Below are 18,544 nucleotides of genomic sequence, written 5' to 3'. Positions count from 1 at the left end.
AAGAACATATTGTGGCAGACAAGAAATTTAAAGAGGCTTTTCATAGTATACGTCCCAAGTTTTCGCTTTAAATATATTTATCTTTATTTTAAACTTTATTTGTAAGTAATGTCACTTTACGATACTTTAACTACTAGTTTTGTGATTTGTCAGTTTTGATAGGGATACGATGGATAATAAAAATATCAGCAAAAAAATCATTCAATTTCATTATTATGCTTATGGAGATATTTTTTTTTCAATTTTTAAGTACTAATCAACATTGTTTGCTGCTATATAATACTCTGCTGCTGGTTCCCCCGGTGGCTGCATTTTCAGTTTTCCTTTTTGATGAAGAATCCTCACGGCAAGTATCGAACCCTCGATCACTCCAAATGTTAAGTCCGGGCGCGCGTCTGCTTCTTTCCACGAGGGGTTATGTTGGATGAGCAGGCCTAAACGTCAATTAGAAGTCTGGGGTCATCTAGCTTTTACCAAGTTCACTAACAGTTTGCTAAAACTTCCCTTGAACATAAGCTGTTTCTATTTTTAGAACTATCTGTGCTTGTTTCGTCAACATGTTCTTTCTCGGTTTTTAAAACACGAAGGCAAACTTTACATTAACAACTTGTTTACGAGAAATCCCAGCCGAAGCCAAAGGTCAAATCTACTATGCTATCATGTTTAGCAAACTGAAATGAAACATCATGTCTACAAATGTCATTTTGCTCTCCGAGTTCTACAAGCATGTTTCATTTAAGTCAGAATAAACTTCAAAATGAACTTTTCGTAATCCGTTGCTAGATTTGGCATTTATGTTACACAACCATGTTTAACAATGGTTTTTTGATCAAAATTTGAACAAATTACAAATTGTTATGACACTAGTTCAATAATTAACGTATAAAAACGCTTGTGCAGCAATTGTTCAACAAAAAAATAAAAAGCGATGTTTTTCTTGCTACTTGGGCAGTGTTTAGTGAACAACAATTTCCAAATTTTAAATTAAAAATATACGTAGATATCTCAATCTTTTAAAAATATATAAAATCAAATAGGAAATATTTAAAGCGCTAGGCATTTTGCAGATAGGTTAACTAAAATTTTAACAGTTTTCGCTAACCAAATTAATGCTGATACACGAATACAAATTAAAATGCTTTAAAATTATTATCGATTATGAGGTATTCAACTGTTCATCTATTTCCACAACCAAATCTGAGTTTCCAGATCAAAATTTGTTTTTTTATTTCGGGAATTCCCGGGACAAATTATGAATAATCCCGGGATTCGGGAATTCCCGGTTTTGGAATTTTGTCCCGGAAATTCCCGGGATGGACGCACTAATATAAACTATGTCCGGATCCATTATCCGATCCATCGTTGGTTAGGTAATTGAAAGACCATTCCATAGAGTCCAAAATATTGATCATCTGGCAACCCTGTCTCGAGTTATGACCTCTTTAGTGATATTTGTGTACATTTTTATTCCGGATCTAAAAAACAGATGAAATTTGTGATCAAATGTGTGTGTCCCATCATGTCACCCACCTTTTGTAAAGAGTGAGGAAGGCACCAACCACATAGGTGGATTAAGTTAGTTTTATAAAATTGCTATTTCATGTTGTATTTCATTACCTATTAAACAAGTTTCAACAATATTTGTTGAATAAATACATTGATTTCATCTTTTTATTGATATTTGTTGACCATAAAAATACTGTTTGGGAACAAATACGGTCAACAATCTGGATTGTCCCGGAACCGGTTTAACCACCAGAGGAAAATTTTATGGTGGTCAGATAGAGGACAAAAAACAATTATTTGACCTCTTTTTAAAACTTTTTTCAGTAAAATATTTTTGTATTTTTTAAGAATATGTTTTTTTTTACAAATTTAATGACATGATCTTGAAGAGGACATTCTGCCGCGTCGATTTATGTATAAAGCTTGATACTCGAATTTTATGTACTTTTACATCACAAAAAGTTTCCGGACAAATTTTCAGTGTTTGCGTTTTAGGTGTTTTTTAGTAACCCTGACTCATGGCGGATATTTTTTTTCCAGATATTTTTTTTTTAATTGCATTTAAAAATCCATTTTAAATCCTTTGTGTTCGTATAAAGAGTCATTGCACTCATAAAAAAGCTTTATCGTTGTGAACAATAATGTCACAAATTTAAGCTCAATTTTAGGACCCAATTGCAAATAATGTTGTATTCAACTCGTTGCAAAACTTGTTTTTTTTTCGGCACTCGAAATTAAATTTCCGATGCATAAAATACAAGGAAAATTTCAACTACTTTATTTGACGAACAGCAAAAAAATAATTCTTCCCACGATATTCTTCTTCCATTGAACTATTTAACATCAAACGTGTCTGCCATGAGCGATTGATCAACTCCGACAGTGTCACGATGAATTAGAAATTAAGCTGAAAGATGGAAATTAAAATTAGCAAAGTCGTTGCTTTATTTTTGGTACCGCAGAATATTTGTATTTTCAACGCTGGGTTCTGCATCTTTTCCTTCATCCCCCACAGAGCTTATCTCGAAATCAAACATAACCTTGCACTACGGCGTGCGATGTGGTGCATCCGGCTAAACTGGATAGATTGCATGTGACACTAATTGAGGCCCCTCCGCGCTGCTAACAAGGGCACCGCTGTAAAAGTTTTATTCGCCAGCTATACGTCCTCGTGTAAGATTCGAGTCGGTTTCTTTTCGCTTGCTGGCCGTCTTCTAGCCGGAATGCAACTCATAAATCTTTCTTCTTGTTTTTGCATATAATTGCAGTAGGGGAAGGTACGGATTTGGAAGAAAGCGGTTTATTTTTCTTTATGTTTGTAACATGTGTTAGAATTTATTTTTATTAAATACAGCAAAACAAGTGAAACGCCTAGAATACATCCGCTTTGCCGCATGTTTCACGACGTAGTTTTTTCTTAAACCTTTATTCTAGTGCATATGGCGCACGGCCCTGACTCATTATGTCCTCTTCGATTTGGCACGGAAACGGGTGCAGATTTGTCTTTACCCTAAGCATATGTGACATCCCCCGCAAAGAAGGGAAAATGTTCCCAATCTTGACATATTGAAAAATCTAGCTATTTTGAAATGTTTAAATTAAAACTGCAGACTGATTAAAGGTCCACCTACCCTACCATTCTGGTACTGGCCAAAGCTGACCGTCGTAGAACGAAAACTGGGAAAGCTGCAAATCAAAATTATTGCTCCATGTTTTATTTTGACCAACTTTCGAATAAATCGTTTTTAATTTGACATAAACATAACGATTGAGGACGACTCGCGCCAACGACTGGCGCGCTGGAAGGCTTTGTTCCGCAGTTTGGACGTCCAGCCATGACCTGGCACATATTTGAGAATCATTTCAGAAACCTAGTCTGGCACTGTTTCATCTGTAATCTAATTGCGAGCCCAAATAGTAGCGTGTGTGATTAGATAAAGCGAGAGATAATGTAGTTCACTGGCTTGTTAAGGTAGCTCTGAATGGTTGCTGGTTTCGCAGCTAGTGGGTGTCTCTCTGAGATAAAGTCTTGCAATTCAAACACTTTTCAAAAACAAGAATAACATCTATGTACTTTTCTATTTTCCTCCCCGTACAGACCGATCCACGACAAAGCAGCGCACATTCGATCCGGTGTGGAACGAGAGCTTCATCCACGAGGTGGAAAACGCCAACGTCCTCGGCATGACGATATTCCACGAGGGCCCCATCACGGACGTGTTCGTCGCCAACATGACGATCCCGTTCGACGATCTGGTGACGCGGAACGAGAACGACCAGCAGGACTTTTGGGTGAGTGTGCATTCCCAGCATAAGATGAATCGAAAAACTCCCAAACATTGAATTTTTGATTTAATTCAGGGTGGCACCAGATTTACATTTTCAAATTCCCGGTTTTTCTTGGTTTTCTCCTGAAACCAATAGAAAGTTTTTCGGAATGTTTTAAATCCAAATTATAATGCATTTTAATCCAGCTTGAGTACTTTATGCTTTTCACACATTTGGTAAAGGTATTTTGTATAATATTTTCTTTTTACAGGATAGTTTTGAAAAGAAGCCGTCTAGCCATTTTGCATCATAAGTTCGTCCATAAAAAACTTCATACAATTATGAATCGACATCAGGGATACCCTCTGATTCGATTCCTTCGGCAAAATAAGTAACTGTAAATTTTTTAAGCGAAATCGGTAAAAGCTTAAGGGTCGATTTTTATCGTTGAAGTTGGTGAACAAAAATCTTCTATAAATCGTTAATAACTCATCAGGGTTGACTCGACAAAGTTGTTTGTAATAAAATTTTACATAATCTCACATTTAACGCCACTTTTTGGCGGAATTTTAATTGCTTGCTTATCTTAATATTTTTTTCGAGTTTTTCCATATAAACTTGATCGATAAAAAGCGACCCTTAACCCCGAACCGACTTGGTTCAAAATTGGCGCAGTTACTTATTTCTACCTAAAGAATCGTTTTTCTTGTCACCCTGCCCATACAAAAAATGGTATCGTAGCATTTTTGAAATCAGAACTACAATTTCAAAAGTCCGTTATATTGCATGTTTAGCCCTTTCAAAATTTTAGTCTTGATTTAAAAAAATAAAATATTGTTTTCGAAGAGATCGAAAAATTTCACGAATGTTCCATATTTTAACATTGAAAATCGTATCATTAGTTGCTGAGATATCGACATTAGAAAATGGTGGTGGTGGTGAGACTTAGGAAACATAAATTTTCCTGTTTTTTAATCATTGCATGGCAATATCTCAGCTACTAAGGGTCGTATCAACAAAGTTCAAAAAAGCAAAATATAGAGAATTTTTCACAGCTTTTCAAAAATATTTTTTTAATATTGGGCAAACATGGAAACTAATTTTAAACGATGAAAAACTGTGACTATTTTCAAAAAAGTAACCTAAAAATGTCTATAACTTGAAAACGGTGCACTAGCCTGTCTCATTTTGAGGTCATGTCGAGGAATTTCAGGTGCTCACTTAATAAAAGATAGATTATCAAGCTAGGAACAATGTTTTCTTAGACAAGAAAAAAGTAATAAAATACTTTCTCGCACCCCCGATTTACTGAAAAAGTCACATTTTTGAGTACATTTTCTAAAATCGCTTGGAATCATTACAAAAACTGATTCGATCTGGTGAGCATTATCTTCAAACGATAGGTTTTTGTCCATAGATTAAGATGCACTATCAATATTGGACCAAAACCTATGTATTTTGACTCTCCCAGGCGGATTTTTGTCGAAAAAATCGCATTTTTCGAAATTTTTTTCAGAAATGCTCATTTAATTTAGGGTATCCTATTTTTCCCAGTAAAACCAATACATTGTAGGAAATTTCATGGCGTACATTTTTCCCTCTGAGAAAATGCAATTTCGACACTCCAGAGCCGAGATATTTGAGTTTTAGTGAGAGAAAAAAAGTGCCAATTTTCAAAATTTCTCAGAATTCAGAAGCAAGGCCTTCTAAGTGCGATTTTCCACGCTCCTTATCAAAAAGATTTGTTTTGTATGGAAATTGGGGGGGAGGGGGTCTGCGATTTAAATAAAAGTGTCCACGTGGTTTATGGATAGTTCCTAAGCCCCCACCAAATAACAATATACGATTTTTCGAATTGCTTAAGATAATCAAAGTAAAATAACAAACAAAGTGGTACGAAAACCGAGAAAAGTATGACCGAACTTGCAAGCTATTCGAATTGCAGCGATTTAAACACGCAAATAACATTCCAAAAGGGTGTAGCTACAAAACATCACTGTTTACACGAAATTTGATTTTAGATTCGGATTCAGCGGCCAAAATTACTATAAGAAAGTATACCCTGACCTTTGCGACACATGCTTGCAACATCGTGTAATTAGTAGGCCTTGCTTCTGAATTCTGAGAAATTTTGAAAATTGGCACTTTTTTCTCACTAAAACTCAAATAGCTTGGCTCTGGAGTGTCAAAATTGCATTTTCTCAAAGGGAAAAATGTTCGCCATGAAATTTCCTACAAGCTGCATGTATTGGCTTTACTGAGAATAATAGGCTACCCTTAATTAAATGAGCATTTCTGAAAAATAAAAAAAAATCGAAAAATGCGATTTTTTCGACATAAATCCACCTGGGAGAGTCCAAAAACTTAGGTTTTGGTCCAGTATTGATAGTACATCTTAATCCAGGACAAAAACCTATCGTTTGAAGATAATACTCACCAGATCGAATCAGTTTTTGTATTGAAGTGCCTTTTTCAGTAAATCGACTAGGGGGTGCGAGAAAGTATTTTATTATTTTTTCTTGTCTAAGAAACAATTCGTGCTTTCCATTTCATTAGGGCACAAAACTTTTGTAAACACGAGTGTATCCCTCTCACACCTTATGCAAACTGTCATTCGAGTGAAAGGGATACACTATTGTTTACAAAAGTTTTGTGCCCTTTTGAAATGTTAGGCTCCAATTGTTCCTAACATCATAATCTTTCATTTAAGAAATGAGCACCTGAAATTCCTCGACATTACCTCAAAATGGGACAGGCTACGGTGCACTTTATCAAAATTTCACTAGAGTACTTTTTGATTGCAAATTCGGTTTTACATCGAAAAATTAAGTAGCAAAATTTTTGCGACCGATATTTCGATTTTTTTTTAAAAAAAAAAACAGTATTGGTTCAAAAATGCATATCGGTCAAAAATTTTTTGCACGTTCTGGAAATTGGGTCTTAAAATGAAGCTTAGATTGCTGATATTATTGTTTACAGCGATAAAGCTTATTTTTCTGAGTACAATGACACTTTGTACGACCACAAAGAGTTTAAAATGCATTTTTAAATCAATTTTGAAAAGTTAACCTCGCGGTCCTTCTTGACAGAAAAGCTCCATCTTAACAGCTCGTTCCAAGGGGACCATAGTTGATCCATCGAAAAAATGTTTTCTTGTCAACTTTTTTGTTTGCATTAAAATGAAAAAAAAAAGTGATCAGAAATGGTTTTTAATTGTGTTTTTTACCGTTGTACATACAAATTTACATAGGGCTTTTGTACCCAATTAAAAAAATTAAAATTAGTTTTTTTTGCAAGTCAAGTTTCAGTGCTAAAAAGTAAAATTAAAAACCACAAAAAAAAATACCGTGTAGTTCATATCCATTCCTACAACTTTGCTGAAGACATCAAATTGATTAAAAACTTCCTTCAAAAGATACAGATTTTTGAACATTCATATCTCATTTTTGTATGGGAACCATCCATAAACCACGTGGACACTTTTTTTTAAATCTGTTAACCCTGTTTTGTTTAGATCGTGGACAAGCCAATTAGCAATATTATAAGAATTGTATAAAATTCATTAAAAAAATATGTACAGCCTTTTTTATTCTATCAATGCATTAATTTATCAATTCATACTTATGTACTATAAAGAATGCCTTGAATTTAGAGAACTCCCAAGAAATTTACAAAAATCCCGAGAAACCACGTTAACCACGTTCAAATTGACATGGTTTGATACATTTTGAAGAAGGAATTGCTAATAAAGAAAACAATAACAAACACAGGTAAGCGGCTATCTTCAAACCTTGTCGACACCTTTTGAGTTTATTTGCAACAATCTTATTGACAAAGCTAATATCAACACAGAAAATGGTGACAGATTTTGTGTCAAAAAATGTGTAATATTACATCAGGAAATGGAGAATATTAATCAGTTTTTGGTAAATTTTTATCAAGTTTACATTTTTAAACATTTTGTAATAATCAAATTTTTACTTCTAAAATTATACTTTTTTTCTGTGAATATTTTATTCAAAACTATCCAAAAATAATTGAGAAAATTGTTCCAAAGCGATAACAAAAAAGGAGTAGTACAGTCATCCCACATATTCGGAAAACCCACAAATTCGGAACACTTTTATGATAATTTGTCAATAGCATGCCAAAAGTAGCTTTTCTGTCGACCTTACTATTTTTAGAACCTTCATTTGGACATTATCTTGCTATTTCACTAGTAAAAGTAGGATTTTTTGAACAAAAAACTTCATTCCAAGACTATTTTGTCCAGAGCAGCAAAACACTGCCTCCAAATTGCCTGTTTCATAATTGTGGGATGTTATTGTGCCTCCCACAATTGTGGAACACTTTAATTTAACTGATATTTTCACAAAAAAAAAGTTATCAAACCATGTATGACACATCACTAAGCTTGAGTTTCATTGGTTTCAGTGTGTGAAGTCATTATTTGGTAATAAATATGTACTCCTGGAGGGATCCAAAGTTTGTTTACATTCGTAAGAAAAAAGTGTTCCGAATTTGTGGATTTCAAGGGTCAAAGTAATTCTTCAAAAACTTCATATAAAAGTTAAAATTTGCAGATGTTCGATACAGCATTCGAAAGATCGCAAGAAAAGCTTTCAAATGAAGGTAAAAACGAAACATTAAGTTCAATTATCGATTTGCTATGATTTTTTGAACATTGGCCGATCTGGAAACCGTTCCGAATATGTGGGATGACTGTACTACTAGTACTGTCATCAGGTTTGACATTAAGTCTAAGGGGTGAGATTGGTTCATAAAAAAATGCTGAAATTTGTGTGACCCAATCTCACCGTCTAGACCCAATGTCACCCCTGATGACGGTAGTAATTAGTAATGTAAAATTACTCTAGATATCGAGTACCATAATGTTTTGAAACACTAACATTATGCGCGAATTGCAAATGCAAAACGCAAGGATTAACATGGTGTGTCTTCCCTCAAAACACACATTAGAGAGATGCAAACATCTTCTCCTCACCACTCCACTCAGGGTTTCTTTTGCTGCGACGCATTGTCTCCACACTTCACTTCCCACAGGCAACAATGCATGGACCACGGCGTCATTGATGTGGACAACAACGTCAGGCAGACTTCCAGTAGTAAACAGCAAAAGCTATTTTTAATTTCCCACACTACTTGCTGTTTCTCTCTCTCTCTCTCAATCCTTTACACACATAATCACACATGCACACCTGTGTGGTTGCGGCGCAGGTACTGAATTGTCACTTCGATCGTTATGAGGTTAAATTCGAATCAATTATGTGTGGCAAGGATATTTCAACGTCTCAAAAAACATTGTTTAAAATGTATAATAGAAAATTTGAACAATCATGAAAAGTCAATAATAAAATTTTGAATATTAACACTTTTGAAAAAACTAAATTTTAAACTGGTTAAAATGAGTTATTTTCTTGTCACCCATTTTTTGAAAATTTCTTTCTATTAATTGACTAATTTATATTCAACGTAACCTTCACTTGACAGTACAAATATACTTTTGAAAAACTAATAAATCATACCTTTTCCTACAGATTGACCTGGAGCCCCAAGGTCGGGTCCACGTTAAGATCGACCTCCGGTGGAGCCAGGAGGCGAACAACATGGCCGCCCAGCAGCAACAGCAGCAGCAGCTACAAAACTCGTGCCGTCGCACCGGCGTCAAGGATCAGCCCTTCCTGAACCGACGACGCGGTGCCATGAGAAGGCGCGTTCATCAGGTGAGTTTGGGGCCTATTTTTTTTTTTTTTTTTTGCTTTTCTTACTAAGGAAAGGTTTAGGTTTTACTTTATGCTAGGGCATCACTGCTATCTTCGTAAATATCATGTCTCATCATGAAAGTTTCGTCGGAAAAATCGCGGAAAAAATCACACAACATCGATTTTAGACGCTCTATAGATTTTTTTTTAATTTTTTTATTTAATATTCTCCGATTTCAATGAAACTTTCTAGACATGCCATATAAAAGCCTTTTTTGTGTATATGAAGCCAACTTTCACAGCTGTCATGGAATACTTCACAGCAGCTTAACAGAAAGTTTAACTCCATGTTGCACTTTTAATTTCTCGATATATTTTATATCGTATCATAAAGTGGTCTAAGATAACCTTGTAGGAAATTAGACGGGCCTTCTGAAAAAATACACTGAAAGAAAAACACACGACACTTCTAAGAGATTTTTCAATTTTTAAGTTTAAAATAGTGGGAATCGATTCACCAGACAATTTTACATAAAAGTCTCTATATTGAACGTTTTCCTATGTCAAATCCTTGTAAAGATTCTGCGGTTTTTTAAATAAAAACGTTACTTAATCCACCTTTAGGTGGTTGGTGCCTTCCTCATATTCATAAAGTCAATACATTCAGTAAAAATAGCAACATTCCCCCTTAACATGTTTAACAAATCAACTTTATTACTCATTTCTTTTGATATGGTTCGCAGATCATCAATATTTCTGGCTCATCGGCAAGGTTTGATAAAAAAAAACCTATCCAACGATAGTTCGCATGGAAGATTCAGACAATATTTGTATCACAATATCTGAAATCAAACCTCTAAAAAGTGTATAAATAACACTTAAGTGCCAATAACTTTTGATAGGATTGTCAGATCCTTGATGTTTTTGGCTCATTTGAAAGGTCTTTCGATTATCTAACTAACGATGAGTCGCATGATGGACCCGGACATTATTTTTACTGAAATATCTGAGATCCAACCTCCAAAAAGTGTATAAATAACACTTAAGTGCCAATAACTTTTGATAGGATTGTCAGATCCTTGATGTTTTAGGCTCATTTGAAAGGTCTTTCGATTATCTAACTAATGATGGGTCGCATGATGGACCCGGACATCATTTTTACTGAAATATCTGAGATCCGACCTCCAAAAAGTGTATAAATAACACTTAAGTGCCAATAACTTTTGATAGGATTGTCAGATCCTTGATGTTTTAGGCTCATTTGAAAGGTCTTTCGATTATCTAACTAACGATGGGTAGCATGATGGACCCGGACATCATTTTCATTGAAATATCTGAGATCCGGCCTCCAAAAAGTGTATAAATAACACTTAAGTGCCAATAACTTTTGATAGGATTGTCAGATCCTTGATGTTTTAGGCTCATTTGAAAGGTCTTTCGATTATCTAACTAACGATGGGTCACATGATTGACCCGGACATCATTTTCATTGAAATATCTGAGATCCGGCCTCCAAAAAGTGTATAAATAACACTTAAGTGCTAATAACTTTTGATAGGGTTATCAGATCTTCAATGTTTTGGGCTCATTGGAAAGGTCTTTTTAATAACTTTCTGAAAATGTATAACATGACAGGGTTTCTTACAAAAACCACCCTTTTTACAATCTTCCGGACATACGCCAAAATCGTTTTTTTAGCATAACTTTTGAAGTACTTTACTAAACTTCATAATTTTCAATAGGGACTTATGGGACCCCAAGACGAATCGAATGAGACCAAAACGGTCCAAATCGGTTAAGCCAGTGCTGAGATAATCGAGTGCATATTTTTTGGTGCACAGACCCACATCCCTACACACACACACACACACACAGACATTTGCTCAGAATTTGATTCTGAGTCGATAGGTATACGTGAAAGTGGGTCTACGAGGTCAAATTAAGAAGTTCATTTTTCGAGTGATTTTATAGCCTTTCCTCAGTAAGGTGAGGAAGGCAAAATGTTGGAAAAATAGGGTTTTTTTATCATTTTTGCCCATTTCTATAATCCGATTTGATTTTTCAGTTTCGTATTTTTTTTATCCAATTTCCCATAAGTTTGTCTTTGAAAGTACCGTAAAACGGGGTGACTTTGATAGGTTTGAGGTTTTTCCGCAAAATAAAGAGTACAAATTAAAATGCGCACGGAATGGTATGGAATCACATTGACCGTGGTAGAGAAGTATTCAAAGTACCCCAATAAAAACTTTTCATGAAATGTTGAAGAGTTTTAAAAGTTAGTTAACTGTAATTAAGAAAATGTTGATGAATAGCATTATTATAATCTTCTCAAAGTGGCAGGATTTTCACAATGACCTGATTTTGAATCAGAAAACGGAATGCATATTCAGATTCTTTGATCAATTTTCCACTAGGAGAAATAAGTTTGTAAATAATAAATAATATGTGTTTTTGAAACATAATTCAACAAAATCTCCAAATTTATAGGACACATTCCGCCGTGACGTTGCAACGCTTTGACTTTTCTTTTTTCAGTATTTCGGCTGTAACTCGAAAATTACATTGAAAAGGTACATATGTTATTACAGATTCGAAAAGTACATTAAATTTCCTATAAGAAACAATGTTGAAACATTATTTTAAGCGAATATTCTATTTTTGAGAGGGGGATATGTAGCGTGACGTTGCAACGCGTGACTTTTTCTCAATCCTGACCCAATTCATGTTTCGCCATTAACTCTGCTCTGTTAAACGGCAAATTTGGAGTTCTTCTTCCATTTTTAGTGTAAAATTAGCCAACAAATCGAATGCAATCGTTAGTTTTTCGAAAAAATTAAACCTCGATTTTTGAAGACCGCTTACATTTCGTGACGTTGCAACGCTCTGTTTTTGAAAACAGGGTTTTTCGTTGCGTTGCAACGTCACGAAATTATAGTTTCAAAATAAATCATAGTTTTTGTTAGGCTGAACAACTGTAGGTTAAGATTTGATTATAAGACATTAATAGACAGTACAAGGACATGTGAATTGATTGGCCTGCCCATGTTAGACCCCCCCCCCCCCTCCCCCTATTCTGCTTTCACAGTTGCAGTACGATTTACAAAGTTTTCCAAAGGGTTTTCAAAATATTTTTTTTGTATTATTCCATTATCACGAAGGAAACCCCCCCCCCCCTCTCCCGTCCTCTATCCATGTAACGGGACGTCCATGCATTACGTAACGGCGTAATATCAAGGGGGATGGAGGAGGGTTCAAGGATTTATACAAAAAAAAGTGTATCGGAAATGTATTTCCAGGGGGTGGAGGGGGTCCAAACAAATAAATGTTTTGTTACTTAATGCAAGAACGCTCCCTTAATATTTTAATGGTTTTGGCCAACTTACAAAACACGGGGAAGTTTTAGAAGGGAGGTGAGGAGCTTCAAGTTTTCAGGAGGGCTTATTTTGAATTTATAAATAAAGTGCCCATATCGTTTGTTCATGGCCCCTAAGGAGTGATCTGCAAACAACGTAACTTATTTAGTTGACTTTTGTGCTTTTTAAATTAAATTTGAGGAAATAATATAACTGTTTAACTGCGCAACATAACATTTTTAATTGTGAACAACAAAACGTTGCATACAACTTATTTAAGTAAGGGTTCGTCCAACAACAGAGTGGCAAAAGTTTGTGAAAAAAAAAACAATCGAATCACGTGATTTTTATTGTTTAGTGAATTTCACTGTAATTTGACTTACATAAGGGTGTGGGATAAAAAAAATCATTGCGTTGTATTAGAATGAACCCTCACGTAAATCAGTTTATCATAAAGGGGCCATCCAGTAACCACGTGATTACTTTTTTGAAAGTTTTAGAATTTTTCCCCCTTGTGAACATCGGTCTATTTTGATTTGTTCAACAAGTTTCATAAAATACTTTTTTATCGAGTTGCATCAAACTTAAATGACGGTATTTGTGAATGACCCATGTACAATTCTTCTTTAAATATGCTCGGAAACATTATATAACAAATATATAATATTTAGTACCCTTTTATCTTCAACAACCAACTACGCATACACCTTTTTTGCCATGTGACCAATATGATTTAAAATTTCGTGACGTTGCAACGCAAACTTAAACCTGTTGTAACTTTGGATCTAGACAACCAATTAAGTCGCTCTAGATTGCTTTTGAAAGCTCTTTCAAAGTACAAAGAGCATCCGAAATATCAAAATGATTGAATGTTTAGTTTTTTGTTGACATAAACAAATGTCCCTTTTTCGTGACGTTGCAACGCAATAAAATGGTAAACTTACACTAGTTTGAAAAAAAATACTTAACTTAAAATAAACTGCAAACCCATGACATTTCCGTTTAGTACTACAAAATGCAATCAAAAGAATATTTTTTGGATTTTATTTCGCTGAAAACCAGGAGTTTTTAGAAAAATGTTTTAAAACGATGATTTTATCACGAATCGATGCATAACCTAACCAACTTGTACAAAATGATATTCAAATGATCAATTAATGAAAACCATGAATTTTGAAGCTTCAAGTAGTCTAGAATCGAGGAAAAATATCCAAATAGCTCATACACGCTTTTCAAAATTTCATCCTAAGGTGTACATTGCCGGAGAATGTGTCATAGGCATTTTCAGTTCAACAAATTACTTCTAAATGTGAAAACTTTTGATTTGTGCTTCGAATTCTGTTTTAAACTAGTTTTAAACGAAATTATATATTTTGTTTAAAAGCTTATAAACTTAGTTTACTAAATATAAACATTGAGTTTTTTCTTAAAAACTATATCAGCAACCTTAGTATTGGTACATTTGACGTAAAAATAAAGTTAGACCACCTTAAATCTGATTTTAACAAGACTGACTGACTATCAAAGTCACCCCGAAATTCAAACTAAGAATTTTTGGCGTAACTATATTTGGCAAACACTATTGAAACAACTTTTTTCAAAAATTTGTGTTTTAAAAATACTAATCTTGAGAAAAACCTTATCAGTTGAAAAATATTTCAAATATAAAAAGAAATCCTATCAATGCCACCTCGGTTTACGGTATTTCAATTTGACTCGTTTCAATATTTATGTAAGCTAATTCGTTATCCAGTGTCTACCATCCATCTAACCACACTGAAAAAATATCCTATTTCCAGTTATGAGCAATGTAATTGAGCTTATATCTGTCAGCTAACAATGCCAGATTATTTTAAAGCAGATCTATATTTTCCTAAAAATAAATCTGTATTTTATCTGTATCAAGTCTAATTTAGAGCCACAGATAAACATTTATTTTTAACAGCAGATTTAAGCTATTTAATCATATTGAAGCATAATTCAATTAACAAATTGTTGAAATTTTTAAATATAATCATGTTTGAAAAATATTTATATACAGATTTTTGAAATTTTTGGGTTCGAAATATTTATAAAATACAGATTTATCTGTATATCTGGCATGACTGCTGTCAGCCCATACCACCAATTGAAATGCTGTCAAAGACAAACTTATGTCTGTCTGAAATGGCAAAAAACCATTAAGGGGTTACATACATCATAATCAGATGTTAGAATGAGCCCACACTTCATTTTTTTTCAAATTCTATTTTCTTGGCATTAAAATATACATTTTCACCTACTTTCAAAACAAATTTGAAGATATTTGGTTGCATCGTTGCCAAGATATAGCAATTTCAAGTTAGCAGTTTCAAAAAACGGGTGCCACGATTTCTCAACACTGTCTTGACCAAATCGGCTCTAAGTTTTGCTGAAGACTCGTTAAACCGATTTCGTGAGCATGACGAAGCCCGATTTTCAAAAAGTCTGTTTTAAAAAAAGATAAAAATATGTTTGTGTTTTTCATATAAAAACAGTTAATTTTTGATTTTATTTTATTTTTTTAAACGCAAATTTTAAAAATTGGGCTTCGTCATGCACACGGGATACATCTTGAGAGTCTTCACCTCAATTTTCAGCCAATTTGGTCCATCCCATCTCGAGATATCGTGGCACCCGTAAATCAACTCGGGGTTTAGAGAAAAACGCCAACAAAGTTTGACAGCCCGCTTTGCGCATGGCAAAATTTTTAACATTTATCGTCTCTTACTCAGTTTAATCATGAAATATCTTCATGAAACTTTCAGGAGTGAATAATAATCATCTTTTGAGTGGATTTATCAAATAATCTGTAATATAAAATATTGTGATTTTTTACATATATGTAACCCCTTAAAAATCCTATTTGTTTCAACATTTTTATTTTTAAAACCGCTGTATCTTCACAAGGATAAGATTATGGTCAACAAGGAGACTTTTATGTAAAAGTTCCAACTATCGGTTTTTGAAAAGGTTGACGTTTAGACCAGTTTTAGTGAATGATTTTTTGTAGGAAAAAATACCATTCTGCATTTTTCGTGAGGCTTTTTGTAACATATTAGGCTTTTTCCTAAAAAAAAATACGAAAAAGAATCGTGACATCACCTTAAAAATTTAATTTGAAACTTCAAATCTTATAGAAGTGGCGTGCATTTTTTTTAAAAGCTCATCCAATTTCCTACAAGTTTGTTTTTGATCACTTCTTAATACGATGCATCGGCTTCGAGTTACAGTTATTTTTAAATTAAGCAATATTAAAATAACGTTAAAATTATCATTTAAAATGTCATTTTCGAGTGCAACTTGCTCCATATACACAAAAACGGCTTTTTTTAAGTCTAGGCAAACATGTCTGCAAAGTTTCATTGAAATCGGAGAGAGTCGGGTACAAAAGTACCAGCAAAATTCCTGATTTGGTAAAGTGAAAGGTTTGCGACCAAGTTTGCGACAGTCGAAGTTAGCAACTAGAAAGTTTAGTCAAATAGGAAAAATGTATATTTTGATGTTTACCACATTTACCGGTACTGTAGAATTTTAATCAGGAGCCGTTTGGTTCAAGACCAAATGAGCACACTGAACTCACTGAAGTATACTATAGAAAAGGGGGTAAATTTTCACCACACAACCATCAATAACTATCCCACCGTTCACTCGCGTTGTTTGGTTGGTTGGCCTAGGTCTAAATAGTGTTCTTTCTGTGTACCCATACAAAGTTCGATCGGTTCATCTCGTGCTTTCTCGATATAGCCCCGTTGTAACTGTAAATATGCCAGTATACTTGCTGTATTGTGCATCACAGTTTTTTACACGACATCACCACCGCGCGTTCGTGTTCGCGTTGTTGTTTATCAACAAGTGCGCCCCTGCTCGAGAATAACCCACCACCACCACCACCCCCTCCTTCAGTTTCAATTGGGAAACTGTTGGCTTCAATGTCATCGGCTGCTGGGGGAGCGGGTGATGATGAGCAAGAGTATAGTCTGCCGCCACAGCACATCGCCCTTTTGCCGTCGTGTCTCAATAGTTGCAGCAGGCCAGGCGGCAACAACAGCGTTGCCCCTGTTGTTATTGTCGTTGTTGTTGTGCGAGGACAGACCAACCTCCTCCTCCTTATGAAATGGTCAGTGGGGACGCGCGGTTGTTTGTTGACAGCGCGCCGATTGATGACAATGTACTGTAAGAGACATAGACAAAAGGAGGTCTGATTTTTTTGGGTGCTGGATTACATCTGCGTTGAAAATAAAAACTAAATTTTTGATGAAAGGATTGACCCTTTTAGGCCTGTTGGGTCACATATGACCACCAAAATCAAAATTTCCAAAACTATCTTATAAATTGCGTATGCATATTTGCGTAAAGGGGTGTTCAAATTACCCCCACTGTCCATATTACCCCAAACTCCCCTATAACAAAATTTTGCAAGTATCGTGTTTTTTTCACTTTTCAGGGTTATTTTTTAGAGTGTAACATTATAAATTGTATTATAAAACTCAATTACAAAATATTTTACGAAAAAAAATTGAAAAAGTTGGTCGTCGTCTGCTATAATTGTCTGCTATACAACTTTGTAGAACATTGTTACACTCTAAAAAATAACCCTGCAAAGTTAGAAAAACACAAAATTTCAAAATAAAAAATGTTGTTCTAAATGAAAAAATTAAAAAAAAATTTAATGTATATTCGAAAAGAACATTAAATTTCCGAGTTCGATTTGCGATGCCTTTCTGCCGGGTCGCGGGATTTTTCGCGTTCGTCGTCGGTGTTTTTTTCTTTTTTTTTCGCGGGACGCAAGATTTTTCGCGTTCGTTGTCGGTGTGCATCAACAACAAAACCTTAGGATACCATTTCAGCTCGTCGTTCGCTTCGTAAATCAGTACCTCACTAAACATCAATCATTTAAAACTTGTGAAAACATCTTAATTTTAAAGTCAGACTGTTAAAATCTTTATTCTTTAATTACAAATGATCTGGGTTCTATCTTTCCACAGCCGGCTGTCTAAGATTAAACCATTTCATTTAAAATTTTACAACCGATAAACGGGAAATGTCTCATCCGCAGCATCCGATTGTTTGCCTTGAGAATAATACATAATACCGTTCAACAAACACTATGATTTTGGGTAGCATCATCATCTTCTATGAAGAATCCTAACCAAACACCCTATCCTACTAACACATTTTCAGGTTCCAGGCGCTCGTGGGGTGTAAGCACAGGGCAAACCAGCAGCCGTCCCTTAAAATCGAAATCTACAAACTGACATGGCGGGCGCTGTTGGTGGTCAATGACTGTTACCTATTCGCAACTGATCTAGTTTTGGCAATTATGATGTTTTATCTTTTCGGCGCATTCATACATGCTGTTGATAAGGGAAACACTACTTGATAGTCGAAGCCTATGATCAGAAGTGCTGAAAGGATATTACGGTTCTGTTCAGCAACGGAGGGGCAAACATGGGTGGTCTCTCATGCTCATTCGAAAAGTACAGTAAATTTACCTTAAAATGACATGTTCCAAAAAAAAAATTACAGTTGGATAACGGAAAATGGCAGAGTTTTTAAAACTTGTTTATTGTTTTTTTTTGTTCGATGAAAAATATTTTATTTTCCGGAATTTTGAGTACGCCATTAAATCGGGCGTCCAACTTTCCGGCCGTTTCAGGCTGCAAATTATTGAAA

General features: G+C 34.7%; 1 protein-coding gene across 2 annotated transcripts in view; it reads left to right on the top strand.

Annotated features, from left to right (window-relative positions):
• The window catches only part of LOC120413782 (protein kinase C), a 49,055-nt gene that overhangs the window by 14,532 nt on the left and 15,979 nt on the right, over positions 1-18,544 (top strand). For both annotated transcript variants that reach the window (XM_039574726.2, XM_039574727.2), the window contains exons 2-3: positions 3,605-3,798; positions 9,333-9,518. In XM_039574726.2, the coding sequence (XP_039430660.1) occupies positions 3,605-3,798; positions 9,333-9,518 (380 nt within the window). The remainder of the gene's footprint in view (positions 1-3,604; positions 3,799-9,332; positions 9,519-18,544) is intronic.

Source organism: Culex pipiens, chromosome 3 (assembly GCF_016801865.2).
Source record: "Culex pipiens pallens isolate TS chromosome 3, TS_CPP_V2, whole genome shotgun sequence".
NCBI lineage: Eukaryota > Metazoa > Arthropoda > Insecta > Diptera > Culicidae > Culex > Culex pipiens.
Note: the sequence above shows the minus strand (reverse complement) of the source record. Positions and strands in the feature narration are given on the sequence as shown.